Source organism: Vidua macroura, chromosome 1 (assembly GCF_024509145.1).
Source record: "Vidua macroura isolate BioBank_ID:100142 chromosome 1, ASM2450914v1, whole genome shotgun sequence".
NCBI lineage: Eukaryota > Metazoa > Chordata > Aves > Passeriformes > Viduidae > Vidua > Vidua macroura.
In genome coordinates this window covers 62,851,911-62,876,942 of record NC_071571.1, presented here as the reverse complement: position 1 = coordinate 62,876,942, position 25,032 = coordinate 62,851,911, and the positions used below count along the sequence as shown (strand labels likewise).

General features: G+C 37.1%; 1 protein-coding gene across 4 annotated transcripts in view; it reads left to right on the top strand.

Annotated features, from left to right (window-relative positions):
- CDKAL1 (CDK5 regulatory subunit associated protein 1 like 1) overlaps positions 1-25,032 on the top strand; it is a 378,840-nt gene that overhangs the window by 270,613 nt on the left and 83,195 nt on the right. For all 4 annotated transcript variants that reach the window (XM_053971531.1, XM_053971541.1, XM_053971551.1 and 1 more), the window contains 2 exons: positions 1,908-2,088; positions 18,774-18,836. In XM_053971531.1, coding sequence (XP_053827506.1) covers positions 1,908-2,088; positions 18,774-18,836 — 244 coding nt within the window. The remainder of the gene's footprint in view (positions 1-1,907; positions 2,089-18,773; positions 18,837-25,032) is intronic.

Sequence of the window (25,032 nt, the reverse complement as noted above, 5' to 3'; positions counted from 1 at the left end):
AAAAGGAAATTATAGAATTTGGTTTCTTTGGTGGCGATTTTTCTTAAGGAAAAAGTGAAAGAAGATTCTAATAATATATGACAAATTCCTGTGCTGCTATCTATATGTCCAGACACATGCTAAAAGGAGGGCTAGACATTAATATAAGCTCATTGCCAATACTTGAAGAAAAAAAAAAGTTTAGGGGAAAAGAAATCTAAAATATATCTAAAATATATTTACTACCATGTACAATTTTAGGCAAAGGCAAAGTCAAATTTGTCTGAAGGCTGTTGTGGTGGATATAAGCTATGGTCTAATATTGCACTTAATCAAATTAATAAGAACAGTACTCTGCTTCCTTTTTTGGGGATCTTTTGCCAGCAGGTTTTCCTTTTCCAGTATAACTCATTGTTTCAGGTAGATTTTCTGTCCAAAATTTTTTCTTTCAGTTATTCAAAATCAAGTTTATTCACTCACTATAACCACAGAATTTTTTTTTTCCTGGGGTGATATAGTGTCTAATAAGAAATTATAGTTTTCTTTGGCTATTTGAATGCTTTATTAATGTAATTTGGATTACATGCACTGACATTCACAGTTCTGCATTGTCTTAACTGGATGAGGGGAAGAGAAGCCTTCCATCCATTTCTTTAGGTTAGAGACAGTCTTGGAGACCCCTTCTTAACCTCAAGTGTGAACTTTGCTTGTGACAGTTGCCTTTATGCCATTCACCCCTAAAACAATCTCTCTCAGCTGTTCCCTTTCCAATTGGCCTACAAAAGAGCTGTAGTATTATTTAGATTGGAAGGGACCCCTGGAAGACATCTCATCTACTCCCCCTATTTGAAACAGGGCCAGTTCCAAGTTAGATACCACCAATATTTGTATAGAGTTCTTACTTTTCTCCAGTATTTTCTGCAGTTTATCATTGTTACTGGCAGTGTGGGGTGAACTCTGCATTGTGGAAACAGTCTCATCTGTGTCAGGAGGGAGCACTGAGCACTATGTGTTTCTGCCTCTCTCCAGAGGATGCCTATCATTATTCCCACTGTACACAAAGCTCAGTCTGGGTGCAGGGCCTGACCGCTGCTCCAGTGTCTACTGGGAAAGTGTTCATGGCATGTTCCCACCGTGTCCAAGACTGTGACAGTGGCACAATTTCAACTCAAGTTCTCTAATTTCACCCTCTTCTGTGCATCCTTCTGTGTCTGTGGGCTGTCTCTGTCAGCTGTGCTGCCTTAACCTGATGTGTGTGAGGGATCTGCATATTCAGTCCAAGGGGAACAGTTAGGAAATGTTGACCTTGCTTAAATAACAAGAGAACTCATTGCCTGTGCATTTGTGAACTTAAGTATTTTGTTTTCCTTTTAAAGCAAGGCATAGACTGATGTTTTAGAATACTGAGTTAAAGTTAACTTGTGACTAAAGATGTATTTTTGGGTCCTAAGTCAATTTTGTTCAAATTTGCTAGAGGATATGACATGCCAATCCCCTCTTTCAGATACCCTGTTCTACTTCAATAGCAGCCTTATAAAACATTTAATAATTGACATTTTCTAGTGACTGAGTTTCAAAAGGTTTACATTTTATGGATTAAGCAATCAGAATTCAAGAAATAACAAGGTGTGCTGATTACCTCTAATTTTGATTGAAGGAAGAGTTGATCCAGATGTTTTCACTCTTCTGTCACAATTCTAATCTAGTATTTGCTGCAGTATCTTCTATTACTTGTGCTCTCGGCTGAGCACCAGATGCATTTCTCATTATCAAGCAATGGTGTTAAAATCTTTTTTCCCCCCAAGATCCTTGTAGGTCTCAATTTCTGTAGATAAAGTTGAAGGTTATATGTCGGTGTATACTAGCTTTTAAGGGAGCAAGACTTCTACATGTCTTCAGTTAAGTGTTTCTTTCTACTTCCTTTACAGAGTGCCTGGAATAACAATTGCTACAGACATAATTTGTGGTTTTCCAGGAGAGACAGATGAAGATTTTCAAGAAACTATGAAACTTGTAGAACTGTACAGGTTTCCAAGCTTGTTTATTAATCAATTCTACCCACGTCCAGGAACCCCAGCTGCAAAAATGCCTCAAGTTCCAGCTGCAGTGGTAAGATACATTTTCACATGCCTTTAATACATAAAGTATGTACATGAAAATGTACATTTTCTGCAGAACTGTGCCACATTCAAATGAAGGATTTTTTCAGTCCAGAAAGGGAAATGATGCTAGGCTAGACCACTGAATGTGTTTTCATAAATAAATGACTGTTCAGATTGTGAGGAAGGGTAATACAGTGGTTATACTGAAGATCTTGTCGGCTTTCTATCAAGTTTGGGGTGAGTGACTATCAATAGTAGTTGCTGATTGTTTACGCATAATATTTTTTTTCATTTTAAGACTTATGTGACTCCAGCATTCTCAAGCTTATTGTGAATAATTATGCAAAGTATTAATAACAGTGATAGTCTCTGATTTATTTGTCAAATATTAAATTCACAGGCCACTTCTTCTTGAGATTCTCCTTATGCACTGCTTATTTACTTACTTCAGCCTGCAGGTTAAAGGCCGTTAATAAAATTGCATCTAATCTTTTTCCTTTCCCCTTCCCTTCCTCAATGCTTTCTAACTTCCAACATTCACATCTTAAATTCCAAACTTTTTTAATAAAGAAGGTACATGGCTTCTGATTGTATTTTGCTAGATATAAATAGCTATTTATAAGCAATAATGATAGCAATCATATCAGAAGGCATGGTTTGATTTATTTTAAAAAAATTTGAATTTGTTCTTTTTGTAATCTGAATCTCAAAACAGGAAAGTATACAAGATTGATGCCTGTAGTAATTCAACTCATTACTGTATCATTTTTATGGGCATAAATAACATTTATATTTCCTTTCAATGTTAGGATGAAAACCAGCAATGTAAATCAATTTAAATGAAAAACCTATTTCTTTCAATTTATGTATCCTGGTACACCAACACAAAGTCAAAACAACATATTAGAACGTGTATTCCTTTGCTTATGTGTCTGAAAGTTAAACAACTTATCTCTGTTTACTCTCAGTATATACCATGAATTCCATAGGATGTGTCAGCTGCTGGAGACATAAAATGAGATTATATCTGCCTTCTTCAGTTTGCTGTTTAGTGTAGTGCAGCTTGAGCAGTTTATTCATTTATTATAGACTATCTCATAATGGGAAATTGTAAGTTTTCAAATATAATTACCTGCTGTTGAAGTAGTCTCCTTAGTGTAACCAACTCACAGGGTTGCATTATTAGTCTTGAATGCTTTTTAGATATTTTCATACATGAAAAAAAAGTTCAGAAATGCAATTTTTGGAAGGTAGGAAGTTTAAAAATCAAAACATTGGTTTGTGTTTCAGGTTTGTATTCCTATGCACAAGTTCTTAAGCATGCTATTTTCACGGGAGGTGCAGAGAGCTTAAGTTGATTTACTCACTTCTGTTTAGCTGGGTACTTAAGGGAACACAATCTGCAAAGAGATAAATTATTAAAAGAACATTAGCTGTTCTGTAGTTAGAAGTATTACTTGGAAAATGGTAATTGTCAATTTAACCCAATTTTACATTCTTCCTTCTTTTTGTAACACTAGTTCTTATTGCTTTCAGTGAAATAGAACCTTCAAAGAAGATGAGGCCTCTAATCCAGGGCTGATGAAAATCTGTAATTAATAGATTTTTGTTTCTCTTTTTTCTTTTTTTTTTTCCCTGTAGTCCTGCAAAAATCCTGTGTTGTGAGATCCTTTGTTCTTTCATCTCTTAGTAGAAATGGAGAGCAACTAGTCAAATAGAGCAGGAAGAGCTTGTGCTAATCTCCTATGTTTTATATTCACATTACTTCTAGACAGCAGCTGATGGTCTTTCCTGCATTACCAGAAATGGACCGGTATTTTATTTGTTATTCCTTGCTTACAGTAACTTATGTTTCTCTGCTATGAAAAGGAAGTAGCACACAACCATCCATGTTACGCATTCTGACCCTTTCATCTTTTAATGAAATATTATCCACGTTAATGAATGCATTTTGTTGCATTTGCATTGGGTAAGAAATAGCACATGCACTGCTGTACAGCTGATCTATGCAAGTGCCTCAGCATGCATTGGATCACCAGTCTGAGCTTGGGAACTTGGTGCTTTCATGGGATGTTCATAACAGTATCCTCTGCAGTAGATCTGTTTGTAGCATTTCTTTATGGGAAAAGAATTTTGTCTGTACTGTTTAAAAACAGATGTTGAATCAGTGAGCAAGTTTGACAACTCTTACTCTTCTTTTCTTCTTTGTTATTTTTTTCTGAAAGTTGAATATATTTGCTATGTTATTTCAGTTTTTATATACTTCTGCAATGGACAACTCCATTGCTAGTTGCAGACTGCTCCACTTCAGAGAGTTCTCTTCAGCAACTCTGATTCAAGATGGCTTTGGTGATTCTGTCCAAGAATCACAGCTGCAATAATAACATACTTGTCATGTCAGTTTCCTTTTAGATTAGCTTTTTTTGAAGACTTTACCACTTCTAGAGACAATCTGGGGAGTAGGAAGCATAGTAATATTTAGTACTGTTACATTTTTAGTGGATGATTTTGATGATGATCTTAAATATAATTGCCTTTTGGGAGAAAATCCTCATTTGAGATTATCTGAATAGAAAAAACAATCAGTAGGTCAACATCCCTTCACATAGATAATTTATCACTGAAAGCCTTACAGGCACTGATATTTTGCTAAAAGGGTAGATGACACTAATCCATATGGACAGTTCTGCCACCATAAATTCAGAAAAGACAGCTAAGGCTGCAGGCCTTTCTTATTTCTCCTGGAGAAAAAATGTCCATGGAGAATCAGACATCTGTCTGAATGGTCTCATCATTTCATAACCATCAATTAGATTATGCTTACCATAAATACTCTTTCCAGTTTAGAGAAAAGTTAAAACAAACATGATTTTTGTTTAATAAGCAATTACTGTAATGCTGAGTCATGTGCATGGAAAATGATCCAAGATGTTGTCCAGAACTTAAATGCTATCCAATTTTTTTTCTTTCCTTTGCCCCCATTTTATCCACCTTCTGCTAAATGCACTGTTTCAGAGATGAGTCTGAGTGCTCCTTATGTCCAGTGGGTTGAAAATTCTCAGTCTGAAATGTGTTAACGATGAAATACTACTTTGTGTTTTGTTACTGCTGCTATTGTTGTTATTATGTATCTGAATTTCTCAATTTCCTTGCTGTGTTTGCTTGTAATAGTGTTAGTGCTGATAAGTGCATAACTCAAATTACAGATTCTAGTTAAACTAATAATAAGCAATGTAAGAGAGCATGACTCAGATGTGTCTGGTAGGGGTCTCATATTTAGCTGCATTGCAAAGGATCAGAATAATTCTAAGTGTGAAAGTTGCTTTTTTTCTCTAAAATTAAGAGCATGTAATACCTTACGTTTTTAATAACTTCTTTGGTCTTTATTTTTTCAAGGCAGCTATTACTCATGTGGGGACTTGCAAGATTCTTTTCCCTGTCCTCATGGTTTGGTCCATCCCAATTTCTGAAACATTAGGGGAGATTATCATCTCAGGATCAACTTGACTTCTGTCACTTGGAAATTACATGAGGAAATAGCCATTTTGAAAATAAGGATCTTAGCAAGGTACAATTAGGTTTATCTCTACTGAGAATAGGAGATGGCAGCTTTTTTGAGAGCAGTAATGTGACTGCAGCTTCATGATTACACTGCTATCAACTGCAGTGTGGATTCTAATTTTTCTGTATATATTTTCAATAGTGTAAGAAATTTGGTTTCAATTATATATTCACTTTCTCTTTCCTTCTCTCTTTCTTTATATCACCAGATAATTACGTTGCTTTGAGCTAGAAAATTTTGTCAGTCTGAGTCTGGCTCTCAGTGGCCACAGGATGGAGGTTCGCCAGCTCACTGTCCTGCTTGTGGCCGCAGGGCAGACACGTGCGTGGCCGCTCCCAAGTCTCTGCCGAGACTGTTGAGGGTGACGGTGATTGCTGCAGCGTGGGTAGCACAGCAGAGGCACAGGGCAGGAGGAAACCAAGGCACACGAATAAGGGAGGGACACTTGTCTGAGTCTCCAAAGATTTAATCTCAAAGTGGGGCAGAGCAAGTGACAAGTCTGAACCTGAAGGGGCTACTTTTGTAGGGATGGGGGGAACACGGGGAGGACACAACCTTTGACCAATAGGAGGGCATTAGGGGAGGGGTGCAGGGTAAGGGCTCCGCAGTAGAAGCCAGCACGGGGAGGGAGCAAGCCCCACAACCCAATTCTGCTTCGAGGAAGGGATGAAGGACAGGGAACACTCTAGAACCAAAGGAGTGTGCTATCTTTGACAGACAGGGGTAAGACAAGGGAACAAGGGAGGTATACAGGTGGATTGACATGTGGATTGACACATTTTGGTGGGGAAAACTGTGGTAAACAACTCAGGACTGAACCATTAGGGAAGCCAAATGGGGTACAGAGAACGACCCACTACAAACTTATAACAAGGAATATTAAAACATACTACAGGAGAACAAACTGTAAAATAACAGACTACCACATCAGTCAACTATTGAATGTTTCCTTTAATTCCTCTGAAGTGTCTTACTAATTTTTTCGCTCTGTATTAGTTGTATTAAGCACTGTGCTTACTATACTGAGGTGAATAACCAATTTGCAAACTTCATAACTGTCCTCATTTTGGCTGGAATAGAGTTAATTTTCTTCCTAGTAGTTGGTATGGTGCTGTGTTTTGGATTTAATATGAGAATCATGTTGATAACACTACATGATATGTCCAGTTGTTGTTAAGTAGTGTTTATAGCAAGTCAAGGACTTCTCAGCTCCTCATGCTCTGCCAGCAAGAAGGCTGGAGGGGCACAAGAAGCTGGGAGGCTGCACAGATGGGACAGTTGCTTCAGGCTGGCGAAAGGGGTATTCCATACCATGTGGCATCATGCTGAGTATACAGAGCTGGCCAGAGGCTGCTGCTGCAGGTGCTCGGTCACCCTGAAGAGTTAGAAAACTAACGCACTGTTAGCACACTCACCATTATTAGGAGAAATAAATATCAGTGATCAGACCTTGTATCCCAGTCCATTTAATCAAACCATCACTTAGATCTGTTCCCATATCTCCAAATTACATGAGCAGTACATAATGCACTAGGAGATTTTTTCCATAAGAATAGCATAACACAATATAGAGCTCAGTGTTGTCTGCCAGACAAGTTGTATTTGATCATCTCTGTGGGAGCAGAATTTTTGTGGCCTTTATTCTATAATGGCTACTTATTTTTCTTATACTGCTTTACTTTTACTTCCCTCTAGGAGGTCTCCAAGAAGTTTCATGATACCCTTTCATAACTGAGTGGCTGCAGATCCCCCATATCTCTCTTTGATGTCAATTCTGCAAAGTACTAGAAATAGGCATTCTTGAGTACCAATAGATGCAGTGTTATGTTTAATTCCTCCTTTAGGTTTTCTTCTGTGGGAACTCATGTGCTCTTACCTATTCAAAAAACATGATTATCCAAATATTGCCAAACTGTCCCAGCCTCACTGAAAAATAACCACTCCTGCGTCAGGCAATATTAGCTGTCCTCTGCTTCAGCATTTTTTAACTTCAGGTAGCTGGACAACAAATGGAGTAACATTGCTTGTGCAAGGGACACCTTTAGCCATGTTCAGAGCTCTAAAGGAAAGTAGCACAAGTGGACCTTGTAGGTATCCCATCAAAGAAAAGGCTGGTGAACTACCTGCTAAGCAGACAGTGAGGAAGGATGACAATTGAGGACCACTCTTGCCTTTAAGGATAAGTTTCAGCCTTTAGTGGGGAGTAATGGGGCACACGGTGCTTGGGGAGGCCAGAGTCAGAGCTAAAGCAAGGAAAGAATTCATCTGCTGTCCGATACAGATTTAGAAATAACTTTATAAGGTTTCATGTACTCTGTGATACATGACAGAACCAATGGCACTGTTAAGCACTTGAAGGTTGACAGAGTGCAGCTTTGGGTAGACTTGATTATTTAATGTGATTTAAATGCTCAGAAAGGAAGGTACCATCTCGTTTCTAATTCTCACAGACACAGCAGAATCAGGAATACTTCTTGCATCAGAGTAATGGTGGCCAATCCAAAGATCATGCAATGGGATTATGTAGGGATGTTCTTCTAAAATTAAAGAGGAATACTGTGGAGATAATAAGGTGGGAGAAAAGGAAAGAAAAGCAAGTAGAAAAAGAAACAGTGCCACTTATTCAGCAGTACTATTACTTCAGTCTTTCGTCACTATGAGCTCCCTTGTTAAGTGCTGTGACTAAATGGCATTACATGCCCCAGGAATTGGATGCAGCTGTGATAACTGCTCCTGGTGTATCAAAGGTTCTTGGCCCATGACACATCTCTCCTTCCCAGCACATGCAATAATGCATGGTGTAACATGCCGAATGTTCTTCGTGTGTAAGAGAAGCCAAGACTGACTAATGTCTGAGTTTGACTGCTGAACCTCTGTACTACAATTTGTTTTTCTGCAGTACACTTCTATTTGCTGTTTGCTATTCTACTAGAATAAAAACCTGAGTGAATATTTTCATGACAACTTTGGGACCAGGGAGTTAAAAATGTGAAGACTGGAGGGGAATGTAGACCATGAAAAAAAAAACGAAAATATAATTCTTCATATTTTTCACTGAACTGCTGTAGTATTCCAAGCTAATTCCATTTTCCAGCAAGTTGCTTTCTAGTAGTTTTATTTACATCCATGTTCCCTTACGATTTTTATGAGAACGACATGTGAGGTACTGCAGAAAGCCCTACAAACCACTGCTAGCTATGAATTCTCTCATCTACAAACCCAGTAATTCTTTGATGGGTTTTATTTTGATTGGTGTGTCTGTTGGTTAGTGCCATATCAATGTTGGTTCCTTCTGTTACCTTCTAGATGTTTAGAAATAATTTTGGATTATTTCCTCCCTGTTTTTTTTTTTTTCAGTAACTCTATAAACTGGTTGACCTATGAAAGCCTGGTTCCTCCTTTCCTCTGTTTTAAAGATGGTCAAAACATTTGACTGTTTTTATGCTGTATCTTTAAATCTACCTCAGTGCTCACCATTCAGCATGTGGCCCTTTGGGTTTTTGCAATGAATTCAAAGGGGCATAATTCTCTGTGAATAGGGGTTTTGTGGTTAGACAAAACTACTAAACAGAATTTTACAAGTGTTTAAAGACCATTTTATTTTAGAGCTAGAATCAGGTCATGTTCAAACCACCTTAAGTTATTTGACCAGGTGCTGAAATGAAAATATGTTTTTGTTGTTGTGGGAGACAGTTGAGCTAGTAGGTTTTTACTAGCTCAAAAAACCTACTTTTGAGGTTGAACCTTTTTTGAGAGCTATAAATGATCTGCCTATGGAGCTGCTGAAAATTCAGTTCATAGCTGAATCTGGAGAATGAGTTAAATTGCATGGAAACAGCTGGACAGTGCAGAGTTAGACCCCTGAGAAAGGATGAAAGTATTTTTACTTCAGCCTAGAGCTGGGACTCTTAAATCTTACACTAGCGTAGAATAGAAATCTTGTGCTTTCAAGGAGCACAACTGTGTTGCTTGAGAAAACAAGCCAAAATTCAAAGCTAGGTTGGAAATACACTTAGGAAACCAGCTTAGTTGGTGTTCTACTTTTTAAATTTTTTTTCCAGCAGAAACTGGTTGGAATGAAAATTACCAGCAGCTTCCTCATAAACTTTATACAAATCCAAGTTGAAAATTAGAGCATCTTAAAGTAAAGCACAACTATGTGTTCAATCTAGGCCATATTTTTAAGAAAAATAATTGGAAAATAAAATATGGAGAATATACATATGGAGGAAGAGGTAGAGTTCCTAAACTTCATTGTCAGGCCAAAACTAGTTACAGAATTTGCAAGAATAATGAAACTGCTGTCAACATCATGTAACTTTGTGGACTGATGTTTGCAGCCATGTGCAGAACATATGTTGTATAAAAAACAGTTTTGGAAAGTGCAGTCCTGCAAGATTTGTAGTGTCCATGAGCATTCATTACCCATCCTATTTCCCCTGTGAGTCTGAAAACCCTGATGGAATTGTGAGATTTTTAGTTGCAAGGAAGTTGAAATAGCATTAGGAGTTTTGAATGCCACATACTCCTGTGCTGAATAGAAGGAAAAGGAAAATACTCTCAGAGAAAAGGTAGAATAGCCTTTGATTTTAAGAGAGAAAACAGTTTTATCTCCAATCTACTCTTTATTCTTCTGTCCTGTTCATTGGATCATAATGAAGTGGAAGAACCATGGAAGAAGCCTTAACTGTGTCTTTTTGTAATTTTTGTAATTTTTGCTTGAATTACATTTAGGTAACTTAGGTAAAACTGAAACAAAATGCTATTTTTCAATATGGAATTTTAATTCACTTTATAATCCAGACTGCTCAGAACTAAAAACAGTGCTGAAAAGCAGGTGTAGTAATTAGTAATAACTTAATCCCTGAAACTGGATATGGGCATCAGAACAGAAAATTTTCTAAATTGTGGACTTCTTCAAATGAGAATGTGGTTTAGGTGTAATTTTTTGTGACTTAACACAGAAAGCAAATTAATTTGTATCATTGAGGCAACTAAGCTTGTCCATCATTTGCAAATAATGTAACATTTATGATGGCCCATACAACATGCTTTGGAAAGAAAGGACACTGAAATATCCTGAGGTGGGTTCTTGGTAACCCTTCCTTGAACTTCATCTGTCTTTGATAATCCAAGTGCACTCCCTCAAAGCCGTCACAATCGATCAGGTCAGTGAGTGCTCTGGAACTTGTATCTTCCACTGTTTTCATTGCTGCACCTGCACCTCTGGTCATTGGGCTAAAACTCTTGGAACCTGGAATTCCTGAAAACTTGGAAGTAGAATGAAGGACTGAATAATAGATGAAGATAAAACAATGAGAGCAGTTTTTGTGTGTCTAGTGAATTTGTGTGTTGTAGGTGGTCTCTCTCACACAGCAAGCACTTGAGCAATGCTCCTCACAGTTTGTACCACACCGTACCCTCTTCAGCACTTCTCTTTCTGTTCTTGGAAAACTGGAAAACTTTATGCTTTCAAGGCTGCTTGTGTATGGTACAGCACACAGATAACCTCACCAGATCATAAAAAGAAAAAGAGCACCCTGCAGACAGGTCTGTCCTGGGTTTATGTATGTACTGGGCTTAACATATCTGTAGATACAGATACATAGATAATTTAAAATTACATTTCATTACTAAGAAGCAGTTTGCAGTTCATTATGATTTATATTGTTGTATAACTGACTGCAATAACAATACATATTCCAAAACCAGTCTATCCCTTGTGACCAATCACTTTATTTCTGGTTTAGTGTCAATCTGATTTGAAATATGGCTGATACCCCAGGCCAAGATTCAGCTAGATATTTTGTTCTACAAATTGTTTTGACCTAAGCTGTCTTCCTAATCAGTTATAGTAGCATCCTTAGGAAATATCCACCTCATATAGACTGTGAAATTTCTACATAAATTTCAGATACAAAAATCTATCAGAAGTGAGACAGAGCATTTTATAAACTATACTAAATTTGTGGACCCTCAAAATGAACACGTACTGAAGGCTTTTTCTGAAATTAATAATTGCTTTGTAAAAGTCTTCAGAATAAATTTTGCATAATTTATAGAATCATAGAATTGTAGAATATCCTGAGTTAGAAGGTTATTGAGTCCAACTCTTGGCCTTGTGCAGGACGCTCCTGTCACATCCTGTGTCTGAGAGCATTGTCCAAATGATTCTCCAACTCAGACAGGCTTGGTGCTGTGAACACTTCCCTGGGAGCTCTTTCCAGTGCCCAACCATTCTCTGGGTGAAGAATCGTTCCTGATATCTAACCTAAACCTCCCCTCACTCAGTGTTATTTCCTCAAGTCCTGTCACTGGTCACCAGAGGGAGAGATCAGTGCCTGCCCCTCCTCTTCCCTTCAAGGAAGTTGTAGCTGCAACGAGGTCTCCCCTCAGTCTCCTCCTCTCCAGGCTGAGCAGACCAAATTACCTCAGCTGCTCCTTACACTGCTCCCCCTCAAGACCCTTCACCTTCCTCATGGCCCTCCTTTGGACACTCTCTAACAGTTGAATGTTTTTCTTACGTTGTGGCACCCAGAACAGCCCCCAGCACTTGAGGTGAGACCACCCCAGCACAGAGCAGAGTGAGACAATCCCCTCCCTTGCCCAGCTGGCCATGCTGTGCCTGATGCCCCCCAGGACATGGCCATGGCCCTCCTGGCTGCCAGGGCACTGCTGGCAGATTCACCTTGACATAGACCAGGACCCCCAGGTCCCTTTCTGTGGTGCTGCTCTCCAGAATCTTATTCTTCAGTCCATACATCCAAGTTTGCCCCATCCCAGGTGCAGAATTCAGCACTTTGTTAAATTTCATACAATTGGTGATTGCCTATCTCTCTAATAAAAAGTGACAGGAATAACAAGCATTAATTATAAGATAAATTAAAATATCTCAAATTTACCAGAAGGAATAAAATTCAACAACATTTGTGAAATGTATGGGTTTGAAATGTCTGTATTACATAGCTAATATATGGGAGGTGAGAAGGAGAAAATTGCAATGCACATGATTTAATTGAAAATGTATCCTTCAACAAATTCTTTTCAGAGAGGTTGACAGATGTTCTTATGAAGATCCTAGCTATTTTTTGAAAATGTCTGTATTTTTCCATAAATTAGAATCTATACATAAAATCTAAAATAGATTAAACCATAATAATTTGTGTTGCTATAATCCTGAAGACAGTATTCCTTTAATGTTTGCAATCATTTTCTACTATTAATGATCAGTAAAGCTGTGTGAAGTTTTATATATTTTGCTCTTTCAGACAATAAACACATTGCATGGAGTCATAGAACCATGCTATATTTTTTTTAAAGAATCATTGTGTGTAAAAAAGGTATACAAAATATGAATCATGAATCTACAGTTCTGTTGTTGGAGCTGGGAAAAAGTCCACTATCCTGTAACATTGAGGTGAACTGCTGAATAACACACTATACACTAAATGATATTTTCTATGCATGGATCAAAAATTATTAGAAAGTTATTTCTTAAAGCAAGCTGAATATATGTGAGGGTCAGTAGCTGAAGTAGCACAGTGAGTCTATTTTAATATAGTAATTCAGGTAGGTTCGATCAAAAAACTAGCTACTCCCCAAATTATTTTCTATGCTTTATTATAGATGGGATCAGAAAGACAGGAATAATGTCAGTAGACGTAAGTTAGTGATAGGAAGCAGAGAACTTGTCAGGCCTGTATTGTCACTTCTGTTCTTTCAGAACTTACAGGGCATGGATGCAAGTGCAGAATGAATACCAGGTATGATTTCATCAAGAAATCTGGCTGGGACACAATGTTTTTTTCAGGATAATTTCTAAGAGGGTGATGCATTGAATAACAGAGGTCAAAGGGAATGGTTCAGTGGTTTCTGATCACTTTTTTAAAAGCTGTTTTGCAGGCCAAAAAGCAATCCGCAAACTTTGATAACATGGTGGTTCCAGTGGCTTGTCTCATATCTCTGTTGCGGTTATAGGTACACAAATTTAATACTTTATGGATCCAATGTCCAAGCAAGGGTTTTAAATGTACCTTGGTTGGAGTAGTTGCTATCTCCCTCTCTGGTGTTTTGCAAAGTCATTCTGTGGAGATTAAAGTTTGTCCAGAGGGTGTCTTTGGGTAGGGTGCTACCTGCTTCATTCTATTATAAGAGTTCTGAGTTTGGAACTACCCAAGGCCTTTGTAGTTTTGAGATCACAGATGTAACATAAGGGAAAAGAAAGATGCAGCTTTTTTACTGATCAGAAAATGGATGTTTCTGAAGTCAGAGAATGCCATAACACAAAATGTGTTAGATAGTGCTGTTTCAGAAAAGAAAGATCCAATCTCATGGTTTTGTGTCTGTCTGTTTTTCTGGAGCCTCTGTGCTTTCAGTTATACTGGGAAGGGAAAATGTGAAAATACTTGCAAAGCTGCTTCGTTTTTCTCCCAAAATGTATCAAAATTGTAATTACATTTTTTCTTGATTTGTTAAGTTTAATATGATTTTAAATGAAGTAATTCATTAGATACTGCAGAAGAAGGTAAAGTGGTTTACCAGACTTGTCTGAAAGAAAAACTCAATATTGCTATTGGTTGTTAACATGCTCAAGGATGGGGGTGGGAAGCTTTATAAACTCTAAATTAAATAAGGTTCCTGTGGCAAAATAAAATTGTTTTTTAATTCTGATCAGCAGTATGTGGAAAAGAAATGGGGGACATGATTGGTAAGTGAGGGAACAGAACTGAAATAATTAATCTGATTGCCTTGACACATGTTATTATTCACTGTACTCATGAAGAAAAAGAAGAGTATTTGAACAGAAACAGATACATGTTCTTGTTACTGAAGGCAGCTCTGTATATTAAAATTATTTTAAATCATGTGAGCAAGAAAACAAAGACAAGAGAACTTTGCTGGCAATATATTTATACTGAAACTTTCAGTGGAACTGCTGGAATCTACAAATCTGTCACAGTATTGGGCTGGAATTATTAAGAACTTTGAAGGTGAAAATAGGCTTTATAAAACTGAAAGTGGAATCTAAAGGAAAGCAGTAATACCTTCAGATTGGGAGTAATTTTGTCCCTTTTATTCCTAGATGAAAATCTGAGAATGTTCCATTTAAGTAGCTTCTAAGTTATCTATAATATAAATACCTCAGTGATATTGTAGTTCTCCTTCACAATAAACATTGGAGCCCTACAACACCATGCTTGAAAAGAAAACAAACAAGTTTTGGGCTACATTAAAATCATCTGAAAGACAGGTAATTATCACCTGAATATGAAAAGGTGATCATGAGATAAGTGCAATATACATGTGTGAACCTACAATGTTTAGCATTTGTTATAACTATTCCAATTATAAAATTATTTTTCTAAAGTTTATTCTGATTACAAAAATTTATTATTAGGATAGCCCTACTTTTAGCCTATTTTCACACCATTATTTGCAAAAAAAAAAAAAATTATGGTAGTCAGCACAAAATTCTATGCTGGTTTACTTGTGCAGAAAATATTTTAAATGGTTTTAGATTCCATCTGTATTACAGGGTTTGTCGGGTTTTTTTGTTGGTTGATTTTTTCACATTCTGTTGTTCTTTAAATCATATTTCATGACTAAAAGTAGAATAACAATCCACAGTATAGTCCATGTAAAGCATTAGAAAAAGTTTTATTATTGCTAAAAATCAATGCACGAGAAAAAGAGTCAAAACAACAAGGTCACTAACTGAGCTTTATTGGTGTATAGTCCCAGACTCTTGTAAAAGTAACCTTTATTGTTACTATGCCTTAAACATATAATATGCATATACTGGATGACCAGTATCCCTTTTATAAATCCCAGTATTGAAAAATCTGAGACCCAGCAAAATGAGAGAGAGAAAGGAAATAAATAGAGTATAGTGTGTGTTACTTGCATTGCATATCTGCTTCCAGGATGGGGGAAATAATGAAATTGTGGTAATGTGTTGTTTCCTCTCTACTAACATTGTCTGTGTGTTCGTCTTAAGAAATATCATTAGTTGATGATGGTTTCTGGTTCTTATTTTTATAAATAAATTGGACACTACCTGTCTTTTCAGAAGAAGTTAATTACTTAGGTGTATTTTAGTAACAAGCTTGAAATAACTCACTTAGAAAAAATATTGATTTATTTAAGGAAAACTTTCCATCCTGGCATACTTATATATACAAGCATATATGGTTTTATAGTATTTAACTCAGTCCTGCAGCAGCATTTTAATTAATTCTTCATCAGATGTTCACATACTTTTCCTGATAAAGATAGAAAAAGTGTCTCCTTTTTATCCCCTACATAGTGTGGTATTTTTACAACTTTTTAAAACAGAAAACTGAAAATCTGTTTTTACAGTCATATGCATATATTTTTTTAGTGGCTTACATCAGTATAGGATCTGAATTTCTCTCTATGTCGTCTCCCTGAACTTGTTTCTTTAAGTGCTGCAAACTAAGTACTATCTATCACTATATGGCAAGCCTGAGAGAAGTACAGGAATAAACTATGAGTCTGGTGTTGCTATCAGACCTGGAAGGTCTTTTCATCCTAATTTGGAAAGAAAAAATATTTTTTTTTCAGAAATAATTAGAATATATCCTCTGTAGGTCTGTGAGCGTGTTTGAAAGCAATAGTGCTGCTGCATGTGGAACAATATGATAAGATAGTACAGTTGCCTAAGTTCAGAGAGGGTTTTTGAGTGGCTTATTACAATGTGATTTTGGCAACATTATTGGTATGGAACAAAGGACTGGTGAATCAGAACACTGAAGAAAAAGATTTGGGAAAGAAAAGTTTTTGTATTGGTCAGAGGGTACTTTAAAGAGATGTTGGACTAAGCTGAGGGAACATAATTAGGGATATGGAGCTGTGTTAAGGGAAGAAATTCTGGGTAGATAGTTAAGTACGTAGTTTAGGGACTGAAATAGTCCACTGGAGGTGATAAAGGAGAAGGAGCTTTTGGACTCCTTATTTTCCACCGTAACATCTAGACTTGGAGAGGCCTGCTTTACCTTCTGCTCTTTACTGCATAGAGATGAGCTGGGAACCATGCTGCTGCTGTATTCCAAAGACTTATTATTCATACCATGTGACTTATCCCAGCTGTAGGAGATGAAGAGATTACCATTGGAGCAGCGTGAATTCCTTGTCCTGTGTCTGTTTTGAAATACTACATATTTTTGGGTTTTAGAGGTCTGAGTTAAAGTGCACTTTTTGTTGTAGAAAGATAGAAGTTATCCCTAAGAAACCTTAACTCTGTGCTTATGACATTTTTATCTCTATATAAATACAAATCTGTATATTCAGATTCTGTACAAAACAGTCAAATGATGTTTAGATTTAGCTTAGCTAAGCATATGGGGCATCCTGGGAATTTTGGGGCATTTCTTTATCTGCATCTTGAGAAGTTCCATTTCACATTTTTCTCTATTAGGAATTTCCAACATTTCCCCAGTCAGGAGAGTTTTGGTTTTGTACAAAAAATTAAAACTTCTCTGCAAAGGTAGGAAAGAAACCATTATTTTATATAATAATAAAAAATTGAAGACTGTGTCAGTGTGCTCTGTAAGGGAAGCCATCTTCACTCTTCATCTAGCTGAATGTGTAACCAGCATCTTGATGGGAGTCTGAGGGTGAAAGATTGGTGGTTTTCTGTCATATCGTTTTACTGAGTGATATTAAAGTAATTGCAGTCAAAATTAATACAAGAGTAATAGTCTTCAGTAACAATGAGCGAGACTTGGACTTTTTCTGGATTTTGTGGGGTTTTCTTCCTAGAAAGATTAGTAGTGAGGTTTCCATAACCCAAACTCAAGTGCTTTTGTCTTCTTCTTGCATGATGCTACATTAAATTAGGTTTTTTCAAGCAATCTTCTTAGTAATCATTTTCGTATCGCTTTTTAATTTATTATCACATTCTCCAAATAATTTTATTTCTCCAAATAATCACATTTCTACAAATAATTAATAAAGTTATTCACATAACTCCAAAGAAGTACTTTGACTGTCTATAGCTATACTACCAGAAAAGAGGTCATTGTAAGTTGCTTAACGTTTTACTGAAAATAAAAACTACGTAAAGGAAGAAAATACATAGTTCCTGTTGCGTGATCAAAAATTACTAAATTGCCCTATGGTTTCCAGAAGTTAAAATAAATTCTGCAGTCATGCAGCTATCTATTTAGTTCCCAGCATTCTGGAAACATAAACAGATCTTTCCAGCTTATCTGGAAAACTACTTTCACAGAAACAATGGCTAAATAAGACAATGGTAGAGACTACAAGCAAGGAGTTATTGCAGTTGTCTCCCCTTTACACATTTTCCAACATTCAGTGCTTTGCCTTCCCCAGCTATGAGATATGTAAACACCAATTTTGACATAATAAAACTTTGAACTGATTTGTGACTCATCCCTGCATTAAAGACAAAGGGTGTTTTTCTCCTCTCCCTGCCCACCTTCTATAGGATACAGCTGAGAAATTCTATTTAACATCAGCTGAAATCACTGAAAGCTCTTTGGCTAAATTCAGTAGGAGCTGGATCAAGCAGGTTTTGTCTTTGAACTATGCTCTGAAAAGAAGATTTTTTTTTTCCTTTGCCTTGGCATTAAATGAGATATCACCTATTAATTTTCCACAATCAAAGCAATGAGAGTATTATCATCAAAAGAAATCGACAAATAATAAGTGATTCTTCTTCAAACTGACTTCCTTTACACCTAATCTTCTATAAGGCAATACTGCCTGTACATGCTAGAATAGTAGACAAGTCTTTGCAAGATTGTAGCCTGATCTCTCAGTTCTGTTATCTGTATTCTAAAATATTATTTATGATATATTGTGCAAAAATTAAGCCTAATTTGAATTGTTTACACATTCCACTGATGTTGCACAGATTAGTGTTTATTATTTATTAACGATATTTTCCTTAATATTGTTAATATATATGTTAATTATTTCCTGTAATGTTTCATATCCTTAATCTGCATACACTGCTCTTCATACCTACAGTTTCATTAACAAAGTGGGGAGAGAATGTGTTTGTACCTGCATACAGCTTTTTAATCAGTAGCTCCTCTCTCCTTTAACTTTTCTAATATGGCTTATTTATTAATAATCCTTTACAGAAAAAACAGAGAACGAAGGATCTGTCCCAGCTGTTTCATTCATACAATCCCTATGATCATAAGGTAAGAAAAAATATACTATCTATGTTCGTTGTTAAGAAAAATTCCAAACATTTTTGGTAACTATATTTCATGTTCAGTGCAAAATTGAGGAGAAATGATAAAATTGAAAGCAGTGAGTATGCTACTTAAATTCTGCTATCACGTAAATGTTTCTTTTTTTCTTTAAGCCAAGCTTGCAAAGGTGCATTTTCTGATTTATTAAACCAATGACTTGCATTAACCTCATAGAAGTATAATTTATAGACTGTCACTAAATCCTGCAAAGTGACCACATGTGGTATTGGATTCCCCTCTTTTTTCCCTCTGTGTTTAGGAACTGTGTTACCCTAGAGTACATTGCTTAGCCTGTTGTGTTGATTAGGCCCTGAGATACATGATACTAATGAATTGTCTATTGATCGCAAAAGCATCAATTGAAGAGGCTGCTGTCTGAACAGCCTGGTGGTTGTCTGGGCGAAGAAGTAGAAACACACATCATTATAGCTTGTTTGTAATATCTGGGAAAAGAAAAAAGAAGGTCTTTTCTATTTTTAATGTGAAATTTTAAAAAACCCTAAAGTTGTTACAAGAAGATTTTAGAGAACCAAGAGACAGAGATCACAGTATTTCTGTGCTATAGCTGTGTCATGGGGCTCTCCTAGACGTTATGCAAAAGAGAGCATTAAGTAGCAGATTGAAGTAATGTTAAGTAGGTTTTTAAATATTTTCATGGAGTTCCTCCTATCTTTGATGCCTCTGTGGGCATATTCTTTTAACAAATGCACAAAACCCTTTAAAAATTTGTCAGCAGTATGAGATGTCTGGTTTTGCTGCTTGTGTTTTGAGAAGTGTGAGTGATTTTGCAACTATCCATTAAAACAAAGAAAGATTTGAAACATTTCTGTTGTTGTTGTTTAGACATTGCAAAGGAAAGTTCTGAACTCTATCTCTTCTTTTCCTGGCCATTTATCAAATACACTGGAAAAACCAGCTAGATTTATGTTTGGGAGAAAAAGGTGGCAGAAGTATGTATGTGCATCTATCTCTTTGTATGAACACATGCACACGTATGCAATATATGTGTAACTACACATATATGAGAAATTAATGGATTAAATTTATCAGGCAGGTTGTTGCTGTGAGAGTTCTGTAGTTACCAGCCACTTGTAAATTTAGTTTAAAAAAACATTGTAAAACAGCAGTTATATTCTATAACTTTAATAATTGTACAATTTCAGGTTAAATTCATCTCTGCTTAGTACTTCTTTTATAAACAGTCTCACATTGTTTACAAAGACTGGTAACGCTGATATTAATGGCCTGTGAAAATGGCCTTAATGGAAAAACATGAAGAATAAAGAAAACTAGTGTAAGATTTTGAATGGAATTGTTGGTCCTTTGAAGTGAAGCATTTTTATATAAATGTAATAGTAAGTCAATTACGATCTAATAAGGAGATGCAACTGATGAACGAGAAACTTTGATATTCCTCTATATGTCTTAATTCTCCTGTAAAAAACACCTTGTATTCATAGTACAAGGAAATTCCATTATTCTTTTATTAGCACTTTTAATGGACCTTGGCCATTTGTAACTCCTGCTGTCTTCCTGCTCATATCCTTTGTGGCATTATATCAAAGTATTCTCAAATGATTTTGGCTGCAGTTGTGAGGACTTCTGCACTCTTTACAAATTAGTCATCATACAATGTGGAATGGAATATAAATGCTTAAATATATTTGCTTTTGATCTTTGTTTTAGGACCTTTAATATATTATTAAAAGTAGCACAATTGTTTGATGGGTGATTTTTGTACCTTCACTCTTTTGTTGCTTCCAAGCACATTCTGTGTATATATCTGAGAGTACAAGTGCAGGGGAAAGGACAAGTGAAAGTTTGTATTAAAGTTATGACCTTTCCTTATTTTCCATTTGACAGTAAAGGTTTTCCTTCTCCTGCTTCCTATTTGTAGGCTGCAACAAGCTCGCTGCAGATTTCTTGCTCTGTGCTTTCAATTTCCACCTCAGCTTCCAATTTCACAAGTGTTGCAGTCTAGGGGAGGGGTTTTAATTTTTGTATTAAGTCTAACATTAGTTGGGAATTCAGTTACTTCTGGTGGAGGTGTGTATTAGCTTTGCTCTAGTTCTGTTTTGTTTGATTTACATGGCCAAAGGATTTGAGGGGGGGGGGGGGGGGGCGCATGTTGTTTGGTGTTTTGTAGATTATTTTCAGGAAGTGTAAAAAGGAGATTTCACAATGACTTTGTGAAAGCGTTGATGATGCAGGATCATGGCATGAGTGGTTGGAATTAATGGCTTCCAGGATTATTACTTTGTTGATTAAAAGATTTTTCTCTGAGAACCTTTCTAAAATAGATAGAAGAAAAACTTAATGGTAAGTTGGTGCTTAGTAGTAATTGTAGTTTAAACAGATGTGAAAATCTCATGAGCTACAGTGGCTGAAATGGGACTTGCTACAAAGATTTGACAGTACTTCATCTTTTTAGGATGGAATATCTCATAGCAAGGAGAAAAATCAATCCGAAAAATCAGAAAGTGTTCATTCTTCCATGCTGGTGTTTCACTCACTAAACCAGAAAGTGGTGTTTTTATGAAGTAGCTATACTAACCTTATTAACCTTGTTACTATTTATGCATGGTCAGGAGGCCAATAGCTCTTGGAAACAGTATCTGTTCTCCTGAAAATGTGACCTCAATAGATATTTGCCCATCTAGTGTAACTTAGAGCATCCTGAAAGACAGTTAAATGCTTGTGGTTCTTCATTGCCAGATGAAAAGCCAGTGCTTTTATAGAGGTGGAAACAAGGATTTACTTTCCTTTCCACTTCAAGGTGTTGAGTCTTATCTTTTATCCAGTGAGGCCTTAATTCAGCAGCAGAGGAGGCAGAGCTTCTAAATTCCTCCTGCAGAAGGGATAGAAAAGCAGGAGATACTCTGCTGATATCAGGGGAGAATTAACTGAGCTCCTGTATTCTTTAATTCCTAAACAAGTATAAATTACTATCTAGTTGCCCTTCTCATTGTCCATTCAACAGCAGATCTCAAAAATTGCCCATTGGTTATATACTTCTCCCATCCAGGCAGATTTGATGTTGCTCTCTTTAACCTAGTGTTACTATAGTGCTTCACAGAGCCTCTGACTACAGAACCCGTGGGTCTTTCAGATACTGTGCCACAGACAAAGCTCATTTTAGCATCAGTCTGGAATGCCTAGAAAATGTATGGAATTGATGTCAGACACATAAAAAGAACTCCCTTTTCTCAGTTTTTTCTTTTGTTGCTCTTAAAATAAGTATCTTCTAAAATTCATTCTTTTCAGAACTAAATAATTACTTAGGAAAAGCTGAGCAATATCTTGTTCCAGTTGTGTGATTGCCATTTGTTCAAACTTATTTGAGTTAGCATGTGTAAAAATACATAGCACTCTGTTTGTAGATGAAGCCATTCCTTGTTCTGAAATACTTGCTTTTTCGTGTTTATGTAGAGTAAAAATAGGTATGGTCTAGCTTTCTTGAGAGTCAAGTTCTGATTGCTGTGTAACTTTTTTCTAGTTAGCCATAGAATAGCACTTCCAGTTTTATATACAGTTAATCTTTTTCTAGGACTATCAGAAAAAGATGATAAAATTGATATCCTCATAAAGCTGTACCAACAGCAGATTTAGTGTTTTTTAAAATGTCAGAGAAGATCATTGAGGAGTTATATTCTGGCCAGTTTTCTGCAAGCTCGTTTAATAAACAATTATGTTTGCACACAAGTAATTTCTGCTGAATGTTTTTTGTGTGTACACTGTGAGGTTTCACTTTCCACACAGTAAGGATTTTATTCTGTCTGAGTAGCTCAGAAATAATGGAATTGTAGCTCTCTCTGAAATGACCCTTGCTCTTTAAAATTTGCAACCCATTTTTTTTAAAGCTGGTAAAGTAGTTGTTATAATAGTTCACCTTGTTGTATTGTGTTTTTATATCTCTGTAACAGTTCTGTAATGGTTTGCCCCTTCACCCCCCATTTTCTCCCAATGGTTCCACCCTGAGCTTCCCCACCTTTCCCTCAATGCCAATCTCCCTGAAAATGCTCAGTCATTCCCCTGTCCCCTCCCTGGTACCCTGCCCATCACTTGGCTCCCCATCCCGCTCTCCCAGAATCTTCCACCTTGGGCATCGGATGACTGGACGAGGGCCAGGGGCCCCTCCCTTGAACTTCCCCCATTGGTGTATGTGTCTGTCTGTCCCTCCGCCTTCCACTCCCCCGAATCCCCCCATTGGGTGGTGGGTGTCCCTTCCCTCTGGTTACCACCCCGGTACTTAAGATGATTGTGAGAGCCTCGAGGCCACTTTTGGCCGCCGGGACAGTGGCCCTCAGAGCTCTTCGGAGCTTGCATTAAACATGAGACTTTTTCCCTGCCCTTGAGTCAACTCCCTCATTACCTCCTCGGACGCCGCCTCTCCTCCTAACAAGGCAAACAGCGAAGCGCTTTGTCTTAGCCGCTCCCCGAATCTCATCGAGACACAGGGGAGTGTCCCCTGCTGCTGACCGTGCCTCAGCCGGGCAAGCGAAGCCAGGGAGCTTCAGGCAGGCACGGCGGCATCACCTGGGCAAGACAAAAGGTTTTATAAGCTTCATGGGAGTTTCAGGATCCAGTATGCACCTAATGGCCAAATTCAGAAGTGCAGAGCCCTAGTTCCTTTTCTTTTTGTCAGAAGAGTTTAAGTATTCAGTCTCGCCCTGGAGTGGTTGATTGAAACTGTAATCATCAATTTTTGCTCTGCAGAAGAATGTTTTTACAAATTGTAAGCAAATTGTATACAAATTGTATATCAGAACTACTACACATTTTGCTGCTTTGCTTTCTTGGGATGATACCCAGGGATACCTTAGGGCATGTCCATACATGCCCCTCTGGCAGCACGGGGCTGTTACAGTGAGAAATCCTCTGAGAGCTGTGCTTAAAACTCAGCTCCCTATTTGCTTCTGCCTTTTGCAGCCCAAATCTCTTGCTATACAATAAGGCATGATCTTTGAAAAAATAAGGTCATGTCTTACAGCTTTAGAGTTTTATTTTTGCATATACTGTGTCCAGCCCAGTAAGAAATATAGTCAACCCTCATGTGATTTGAAGAGTTTTTTGAGAGATTTTCACCCAAACTGAAGGTGTGCTCAGGATTAAAAGAATTAGTTGCTATTTCAAAATGTGCTGTAATTGATGCAATTCTGCTAAAATGATTGTAAAATCTTTAAGCCTCATGCTTCTAATGTTCTATATTAATGTGTTCTGGAAATGTTAAAACACTCAAAAGAGCAAAACTCCTAGACAATGCCTGTATGTTTGGCAAGTTATACGGACCATTGTATTGTGATAAACAATTAAGTGGCAGAAAAGATTTTCTTGGTTTTTTGGTTTGTTTGGGGTTTTTTTTTGTCAGCTCTTAGCCTCATAAGCAATTTTGGGAAGCAGGGACTTCTGTCCTGTTGTCTTTGATAATGGTAGATATGTGCATAACTCACTCAAGGAACATTAATAAAAATATTAGGTAAGGCTATTCTTAGATACTAATGGCTGCTGCCACTTAGACATCTATGATGTTTTCAAGCAATTTTTTCAATAGTACACAGACCCTATTTTTAATGGAAAATAAATAATCTAGTGTCAGTTTCCTTAAACTGAGGTTTCTTCTGCTGAATTCTTTAGCTCTCCTGGACAGTTGACACTTTGTGTCATAAATTTTTCAAAAATTAAGCTACCACACGTTGAAAGAGGCTGTAAGTAATAAGGGGGTGAAACTATTTTCACAGTGAAGCAGGCAGGGGCCACTATGAAGCAAGTGGGATGTCTTTTGGCACTGCCTTAGGAGGTATATCTGTATGCTCTAAGTGATTTTTGTTGACAGTAACATGGCATATTAATCATAGCAATGCCCAAGGCTGTGGCATTGTCTAGGAATCATCATGGGCACCTGTATGAAACATAAAATGTTGGAAAGCAAGTGTAAAGTAACAGGTGAAGGGTGAGGGTTTGGAGTCAGCTGGCTTCTGATTAAAAAAACAACCTGTTAAGTCTTGCATTCCTTCCACCTCTGCTGTTCTGGTGGCCTCTGGGAACAACAGGCTGTGGCAGAGGAATGGATGGTGTGGTGGTGACACTGAGAACCAGAAAAACTGTCTTCACCAAGTTGAGGACTCTTTAGCTCAACAGCAGA